Source organism: Lepidothrix coronata, unplaced genomic scaffold (genome assembly GCF_001604755.1).
Source record: "Lepidothrix coronata isolate B3197 unplaced genomic scaffold, Lepidothrix_coronata-1.0 Scaffold29, whole genome shotgun sequence".
Lineage (NCBI taxonomy): Eukaryota > Metazoa > Chordata > Aves > Passeriformes > Pipridae > Lepidothrix > Lepidothrix coronata.
This window is the reverse complement of record NW_016690209.1, coordinates 2,592,526-2,601,010: the sequence shown is the minus strand read 5'-3', so window position 1 is coordinate 2,601,010 and position 8,485 is coordinate 2,592,526. Positions and strand designations below refer to the sequence as shown.

Genomic DNA, 8,485 nt, shown 5'->3' with positions numbered 1-8,485 from the left:
ACGTCACGGGGGCGGCCGGCATCCCTCCGGGAACGGGGCGTCATCCACGTCACGGGGGCGGCCGGCATCCCTCCGGGAACGGGGCGTCATCCACGTCACGGGGGCGGCCGGCATCCCTCCGGGGACTCCCTCCGGCAGGGCGCCGTGACGTCGTGGGGTGCCCGCGTGACGCAACTGAGGGCTCCCGGTGCTGGGAGGGGTGCTCAGGGGTCTCGGTGGAGCGGGATGAGTGGGGCTGTGATGTAACCAGGGTGTGCATGTGACAGTGGGCACTACGGAGGTGTCCCCACTTTGCCCAACACGGGGGTGACCTTGGCTTTGGGGGTGCCCATGGGCTGGGGGGTACAGCCTCTGGATGAAGGTGTCCCCCCGAGGGGCTGTGCCTTGACGTGCCCCTCTGGGTGTGTTTTCATAGAGCACAGTGTAATGAGGGAGGCACATCTCACTCCCTGGGAATGGGTGGTTTGTCTGGGAGGGTATCCCCAGTAACACGAGTATTGCTCCACCCTGGCAGCCCTGGGGCAGGATAGTGCCCTGAGCAGGGAATGTGTCACTATGTCCTGGTCCCCCTGCAGCTTGGGGTGACACTGCGCTGTCACACTGAGTGATTGTGCTGGACACCCTTAACTCTGCTTTCTCCTTCGCATTTTGGCAGTCTGAGGAAGACAAGCAGCTGCAGGATGAGCTGGAGATGCTGGTGGAGCGTCTGGGGGTAAGTCTGTGCTGTGCCCCTCAGGAAGGGGTCCTGGCCAGGACTTGAGTCCGTCTGTCCCTCCATTATGGTTGTTCCTTGTGCAGTGGAGATGGGGAGTTTGATCTTGAGTGTGGCCCCTCCTTGTTTGCTGCAGCCTGTCCCCCAGCCTTGCTGCCTGTTTGACCTGTGCCCAAGGGACCTCTGTGTCCCTGGTGTGTGGGTGGCTTTCTGCCCTGCTGTGCCCTCCCTCCCCAGCTCTTGGGCTTTGGAGGCAGCTCAGGGCAGGGGGTTGTTCTTCTCAGAGCCGTAGCTGTGTTTGGGGAGAACTGGTGCAGTGGTGGCTCAGGAACCAGCTCACAGGCAGCTTCCTTTTGCAGGAAAAAGACACGTCACTCTACCGGCCAGCCCTGGAGGAGCTGCGGAGGCAGATCCGCTCCTCCACCACCTCCATGACCTCCGTTCCCAAACCCCTCAAGTTCCTACGGCCCCATTATGGCAAGCTGAAGGAGATCTATGAGAACATGGCTCCAGGAGAGAACAAGGTAAAGGCTTTTGGCCCCACTATCCCATGTGACTGGGGCGACAGTACTGGGGCAGGCAATTGCAGAGCTCTCTGGACCCTGTGGTCTAAAGGCAGCCTCTGTGACTTGCTTCAGAGGATTGTTACTTGCCAGGACAGTAGCTTTGCCACCTGTGATGGCTTGTGGAACAGGGAGGGTGTTGTGTCCCTGGCTGCCCCTGATTCCCTGAGCCTAGCCTGTCTGGAGTCTGGAGCTCTGCACTCTTCCCGCAGCGCTTTGCGGCCGACATCATTTCTGTCCTGGCCATGACCATGAGTGGGGAGCGTGAGTGCCTAAAGTACCGCCTGGTGGGCTCCCAAGAGGAGCTGGCATCTTGGGGGCATGAATACGTCAGGTAAGCCTGAGTGGGACCAGGGCTTGGGGAAGGACAAGGGCTTGGGGGAATTTCCTGGAGCGCTTTGGCTCTGGCCTGTCTGGGATGCATCCTGACTTGCTGGACATGTGTTTAGCTGCCCCGTCAGACCTGCACATGTGTCACTTCATGCTCTATCCACAGTGATTTGCTAGCTGCAGAGATCTTGCTGCCATGGCCTCCAAAATCTCTGCTCTTAAACCTGTTCCTGCTCTGGGCTTGTCCTCCATAAGCTCTGCAGAATGTGGAGTCCCTATAAATAGCACATGCCCTGGCTAACTGGCAGCAGCTACTCCCCATTCTCATGGTTCAGTGAAACTGTTTTCTGTGGTGGTGATGTCCCTTTGTCCCTGCAGACACTTGGCAGGAGAGGTGGCCAAGGAGTGGCAGGAGATCGATGAAGCTGACAAGGCTCAGAGGGACACACTCCTCACCCTGGTCAAGGAGATCGTCCCCTACAACATGGCCCACAATGCAGAACATGAGGCCTGTGACCTGCTCATGGAAATTGAACAGATGGACATGCTGGAGAAATACATTGATGACAACGCCTACTCCAAAGTGTGCCTCTACCTGACCAGGTGAGGGGACTCAGCAGGCTGAGGTGCTGGAGGGGGCCTGGTCCCTGCTGGGCCGAGGTTGCCCAACGTGGTCCTCACCCTCACGCCTGTCTTCTCCTCAAAGCTGTGTAAGCTATGTTCCGGAGCCCGAGAACTCAGCTCTCCTGCGCTGTGCTCTGGGCATCTTCCGCAAGTTCAATCGCTACCCTGAAGCCCTGCGCCTGGCTCTGATGCTCAATGATGTGGAGCTGGTGGAGGACATCTTCACCTCCTGCAAAGATGTGTAAGCAGAGATGTTCCCTGTCCTCCATTCTGCCCCCTGGGGCCTTCACCCATTGTGGTGGGGCACAGCTTCCCATCTGGGCAGAACTGGGTTGGATCCTGCCACTGCTGAAGGTGTCTGGGGGTTCAGACAGAGACTCTTGTCCCTGAAGTCAGGATGAGCAGGAGTGGGTTGTCTCTGTGTGCCTCTAGGCAGGGCAGGTTGGCTCACCCTTTGGTGAACCTGTGTTTGTGCTGGGGTTTGTTGGGGTCTGGGCACTCAGGAAACCTCTCCCATCTGCACAGAGTTGTCCAGAAGCAGATGGCCTTTATGCTGGGCCGCCACGGTGTCTTTCTGGAGCTGAATGAGGATGTGGAGGAGTACGAGGACCTGACAGAGATCATGTCCAATGTCCAGCTCAACAGCAACTTCCTGGCCTTAGCCAGAGAGGTGAGTGTCCCAGCTGGGAAAAGCACCCTGGGCTGCCTCCAGCTGTGGCTGCCCTGGCTGCTGGGCTCCGTGGCAAGATCTGAGAAGAAATCCTTCATCCCTATGAGCTTAGCCAGACATCTGGAGAGGTTGCCACTGTAGGGTGTGCTGGCCAGGAGATAACCCCCTTCTCCCTTGTCTCTGCAGCTGGACATCATGGAGCCCAAAGTGCCGGATGATATTTACAAAACCCACCTGGAAAATAACCGTAAGGGCTTGTGTTTCGGCCTTTCTCATCCCTGCCTATGGGGAGTTCCTGGGGCTGCAAGGCACCTCTGTGCCAGTGCAGTCAGCTGTGTATCCCGAGGTGGGCAGATGGCCTGCCTGTGGTCTCTGACCTGTGGATTTGGGCTTCTCCTTCCTGCTGGTGGTGGGACAGGTCTCGTCCCCCTGTGGTGCAGGATGGCTGCACAGCAGAGGGCTTCTCTTGCTGCCTGGCTCACCCTGATGTCCTTCCCCAGGGTTTGGGGGGAGTGGTTCCCAAGTAGACTCAGCCCGGATGAATTTGGCCTCCTCCTTTGTGAACGGCTTTGTGAATGCTGCCTTTGGACAGGACAAGCTGCTGACAGATGATGGCAATAAATGGTTGTACAAGAACAAGGACCACGGTGAGGGATCTGTCTGGGCAGGGGCTTGAAGATGCCCCTATGCTTGGGGTCACTTCTGGGAGCCTGCTGAAAGGGGGCTTGTCATGCTGGCCCATGTCCCTGGCCACCAGAAGCCCCAGGCAGGGCACATCAATTCAGGGCTGATGTGGGCTCTTCTCTGGAACTGCAGGGATGCTGAGTGCTGCAGCCTCACTGGGCACAATCCTGCTGTGGGATGTGGATGGGGGGCTCACGCAAATCGACAAGTACCTGTACTCCTCAGAGGATTACATCAAGGTCAGTGACTCTGATCCTGACTCCATGTCTGTGTGGGGCAGTCCTGCTGTGAGCTGGGTGGGTGGCTGGCTGGGATATTGGTCATTGCCTTGGTCCACTGTGCAGCTCAGCTCCTACATGGAGAAGGGTTGGATACCCTGTGTCCCAGGCTTTTGAGCAGCTCACAGCAAGGTGAGGAGCTCTTGGGGACTGCCTGAGGCACCTTGGGTCCCCTTGTCACAGGGATATGAGTTTTAGACTGATCAGCTGGATCCAGAGTAGTGTTGCCCACTTAGTATCAACTTGCCCATCCTGGGGAGTGGGTGTGATGTGTGGGGTGACATCAGTCACTGGCTGGGAGGGTGCTTTGTGTGTTGGTGGCTGGTGCATGATGGTGCTTCTGCCTTGCAGTCCGGAGCCCTCCTGGCCTGTGGCATCGTCAACTCAGGGGTGAAGAACGAGTGTGACCCTGCCCTGGCCCTCCTGTCTGACTATGTCCTCCACAACAGCAACACCATGAGGATTGGAGCCATTTTTGGGTAGGGGCCCGGCCCCAGCCTCCCTGTGCTTTGCAGGGTGGTGCAGTTCCCCACTCACACCCCTCTGGATTCTCCACAGGCTGGGGCTGGCGTACGCAGGCTCCAACCGCGAGGACGTCCTGACTTTGCTGCTACCTGTGATGGGAGACTCCAAGTCCAGCATGGAGGTAGGGGATGAGGCAGGGTTTGCCTGCAGTTGGTGCTTCCATATCCAGTCCCCAGCAGCTCCTGGGAATGTAGAGTCTGTCCTGCAGCTGGTTTTTGCTCCCAGAGCAAGGCTACATGTCTCTGCTCGATGCTATGCTGTGCCAGAGCATGACCCTATTTTCCCCACCTGAGCTGCTACCATGATGGGATTGCAGCAGATGTGGGAGGGTAGGAAACCATCAGGTCTCCCAATAGCCCAGATTTTTGCAGGAAGTGGGGACCAAGGGTACCCAGTACCCAGCTCACTCTGTGCTGTCCCTGTCTACGACATGTCTCCTCTCCTTTACCAGGTGGCTGGTGTGACCGCCCTGGCCTGTGGGATGATATCAGTGGGCTCCTGCAACGGGGATGTCACCTCAACCATCCTCCAGACCATCATGGAGAAAACAGAGCCAGAGCTGAAGGACACATATGCCCGGTGGCTGCCACTTGGCCTGGGCTTGAACCACTTGGGTAAGGCTGGGCAGTGCCAGTGGCTCATGGGTTGGGGGGACAGGGTGGGAGCATCCCTCCCCCATGGTCCTCTAACCACCACACCTTCCTTGGCAGGGAAGGGAGAGGCAATTGAGGCCATCTTGGCAGCGCTGGAGGTGGTGTCAGAGCCATTCCGCAGCTTTGCCAACACACTGGTGGACATCTGTGCCTATGCAGGTGAGTTGGGCTGGTCGAGGTGTGGGGAGGCAAGAGCAGGTCCAGGGCCCTCTGCCTGTTGATCCTGGTCCTCTTCTCTCTTCTCAGGCTCAGGGAATGTTCTGAAGGTGCAACAGCTCCTGCACATCTGCAGTGAGCACTTTGACTCCAAGGAGAAAGAGGAGGACAAGGACAAAAAGGACAAGAAAGAGAAGGAGAAGAAAGAGAGCTCAGCTGACATGGGGGCTCACCAGGTGGGGAAATATGGGATTGGACCTGTGTCTCTGGAGCAGGAGTGGCTTTGGAAGGGTCCCGAAGGCCCTTGTGGGGTCAGAGCTGAAGAAAAACAGCCCCCAGCAGCATCCTCTGCTCTCCTTGTTCCCCTGGGCTTGAATGGGCACAGGAGCTGTGAGAACTTGGGTGTTGGGCTGGGTGCTCTCTGTCTGGTGGTCAGTGCCCGTGTTCCCGCAGGGTGTAGCGGTGTTGGGGATCGCGCTCATTGCCATGGGCGAGGAAATCGGTGCGGAGATGGCCCTACGCACATTCGGCCACCTGGTGAGTGACACCAAGGGGACAGCAGAGAGCTGGGAAGGGACCTGAGTGTAGAAAGTGGGTATTGCCTCACATATCAGTAGACCTTACTGCACTTGGTGATCTGGGTCTAACACGCACCGCCTTTCCCTGCAGCTGCGGTATGGGGAGCCCACCCTCCGCCGTGCTGTGCCCTTGGCCCTGGCACTTATATCAGTCTCCAACCCCCGGCTCAACATCCTTGACACCCTCAGCAAGTTCTCCCACGACGCTGACCCCGAGGTCTCCTACAACTCCATCTTTGCCATGGGCATGGTGGGCAGTGGTAAGCCTGGGGACAGCCTGGTTTGGGGCTTGTCTGAGGGCAAAGTGGGAGACCTGAGCATTTACTCTACTCTGCCTCACCTCCTTGTCCCCAGGTACTAACAATGCCCGTCTGGCAGCGATGCTGCGGCAGCTGGCCCAGTACCACGCCAAGGACCCCAACAACCTCTTCATGGTGCGGTTGGCCCAGGTGATGATCCTGCACTCACTGCTCGTGTGGGGAAGGTTGGAATCCCTGCCCTTGGTGGGAGAGGGGAGTGGTGTCCTGGGGATGTCACCCTTCTGGGGCAGGGCTTGGTGCCTCAGGCATTACGCTGCCACTCTCATGTACTTTCGCTGCCACACCAGGGCCTGACCCACCTGGGCAAGGGGACGCTCACCCTGTGCCCATACCACAGTGATCGCCAGCTCATGAGCCAGGTGGCTGTGGCTGGGCTGCTGACTGTCCTCGTGTCCTTCCTGGATGTGCGCAACAGTGAGTACCGTGGGCTCCATCCCCCCAGCCCCCTCTGCCCCACAGGGTGGGCATCGCTCAGCCACTTTACTTCTGTCTCTCCTCCAGTTATCCTGGGCAAGTCCCACTATGTTCTCTATGGCCTTGTTGCTGCCATGCAGCCCCGCATGCTGGTCACCTTTGACGAGGAGCTGCGACCTCTGCCTGTGTCGGTTCGGGTAGGACAGGTAAGGGGTAGCCAGAGCTGGGGATGGGGTGCTCTGATGTTCCTGGGTGACCACAGCATTGACCTTGCTCTTCTCTCACAGGCTGTGGATGTGGTGGGCCAGGCAGGCAAACCCAAAACCATCACTGGCTTCCAGACTCACACAACACCAGTACTGTTGGCACATGGAGAGCGGGCAGAGCTGGCCACAGAGGAGCACGTGCCCGTGACGCCCATCCTGGAGGGATTTGTTATCCTACGCAAGAACCCCAACTACGACGTTTGAGCCAAAGGGGAGTTGGGGGGTGGGTAGGTGGTTTGGGAGGGGAGGGAAAAAAAATTGGGGTTTTTTTTGTTACTGAGAGTCAAGGAAATAAACTAGGCGGAGACTCTAGTGCTGCTATGCTGCTATCCTCTCCTTGTGCTGGAAGTGCAGGCTGGGCTTTCATCCCTTTGGGAGTGCCTGCTGCCCATGGGGGCCAGGCACAGTGCAGACCCCGAGAAGCAAGAAGTGAACACAGAGTTGTGGGGTGCCATGGGTGCTCCTGATCTTCAGCACCTGCCTGTCCCTGTGTGTGTGCCTGGCACAGCCATGTGTGCTGGCAGTGTGCAGCTCCCCTGAGCCCAGCGCTGCCTGTCCCCAGCCAGGACTGCCTTTCTGGGGTGTCTTGGCTGGCAGCTCCCAGCTTCCAGCTGTCCTCCCAGATGCACTGGGCTCTGCCATCATTTGGTGCTGCTCCAGAGCTGGAATTGGAGTTAAAATCGGTCTTGGGGTGGGATGAAGGCCACAAAGGAAGTATTTTTAGGAAAGAGGAAAAACCCTGTCCTGTTTCCAAAATTGACATTGTCCCCACCCTGCCCTGACCCAGGCTGGTGGCTGTGGGAGGCTGTGTCTGGGTGGATGTGAGGTGCTGGATGGAGGTTGAGACGGGTGTGTGGTGTTGAGTCTAAAGGCGAGTGAGATGGGTGCAGGGTATGGGTAAGGTGCTGTGTCTTAGGGGGGGGAGGGTGGGGGCCATGTCCCCTGTGGGTGTGAGGTGCTGGGTGGGTCCTGGATAGGTGCAGCTCCTGAGTGTGGGAGTGGATCAGGCGCTGGATGGGTGCAAGTCCTGCATAAGAGCAGATGCCAATGGATGCAGGTCCTGGGTGGGGCAGGTACCAATGAAGACCACGGATGTGGTCAGGGCAGGGTTCAGGTTAGGGCTATGGAGCGCAGGTGAGTGCAAGCCGGGGCAATGGTAAATTCTGGCTGGGGGGAGGTCTGGGGTGAGGCCGGATCCCGATGCTGTCGGTTCCCGGGTGGGTGCGGGTCCCGGTGGTGCGGGTTTCTGGGTGGGTGTGGGTCCCGGCGATGCCGGTTCCTGGGTGGCTGTAGGTCGCGGGTGGGTGCGGAGTCCTGGCGATGCCGGTATCACCCGGTCCCCATGTGACCCCGCACGGGGCGGGCGGGGGAGGGCCGGGGCGGTGGGCGTGGCCTGAAAGGAAGGGGCGCGGCCCAACCGGACCCTTCCCTCCTGTGGGGCGCGCGGGACTGGCCCCGCCCCCCCACGTGACCCGGCGGCGCGCGGGGCGGGGGCGGTGCCGGGCGCGCCTCCGGGCGTGGCGGCCCCGCCCCCGCGCGCCCCTCCCCCGCGGCGGCGGCGGGCGCGCGGCCCCCCGGCCCCGCCCCCTGCGCGCGGCGCGGTTCCGGAAATGGTCGTGCTGCGCTGCGCTGCGGCTGCGTCGGGCCGCGCGCGCTGAAGGAGACTGAAGGTAACGGGCGGGGGCGGGGCGGGCGCGCGCCCCGCGGGGGGG

At 59.6% G+C, this 8,485-nt stretch overlaps 2 protein-coding genes across 11 annotated transcripts in view; both read left to right on the top strand.

Moving 5' to 3' along the window:
- Positions 1-661: 661 nt before the first annotated feature.
- Positions 662-7,085, top strand: PSMD2 (proteasome 26S subunit, non-ATPase 2). Its single transcript, XM_017810618.1, has 20 exons — positions 662-712; positions 1,072-1,236; positions 1,488-1,609; positions 1,984-2,208; positions 2,312-2,470; positions 2,755-2,899; positions 3,086-3,146; positions 3,400-3,546; positions 3,716-3,822; positions 4,213-4,340; positions 4,420-4,507; positions 4,838-5,000; positions 5,097-5,198; positions 5,286-5,431; positions 5,649-5,732; positions 5,865-6,033; positions 6,128-6,222; positions 6,381-6,507; positions 6,595-6,713; positions 6,795-7,085. Exons 1-20 carry the CDS (start codon positions 692-694, stop codon positions 6,975-6,977), a joined length of 2,556 nt encoding a protein of 851 aa, XP_017666107.1. The 5' UTR covers positions 662-691; the 3' UTR covers positions 6,978-7,085.
- Positions 7,086-8,360: 1,275 nt separating this feature from the next.
- EIF4G1 (eukaryotic translation initiation factor 4 gamma 1) overlaps positions 8,361-8,485 on the top strand; it is an 18,808-nt gene continuing 18,683 nt past the window's right edge. For 8 of the 10 annotated variants that reach the window (XM_017810614.1, XM_017810613.1, XM_017810612.1 and 5 more), the window contains exon 1: positions 8,368-8,443. The gene's annotated coding sequence lies outside the window, so the exon portion shown is untranslated. Of the gene's footprint in view, positions 8,444-8,485 lie in introns of all 10 variants that reach the window. The other 2 variants (XM_017810617.1, XM_017810611.1) reach the window with 1 other exon arrangement.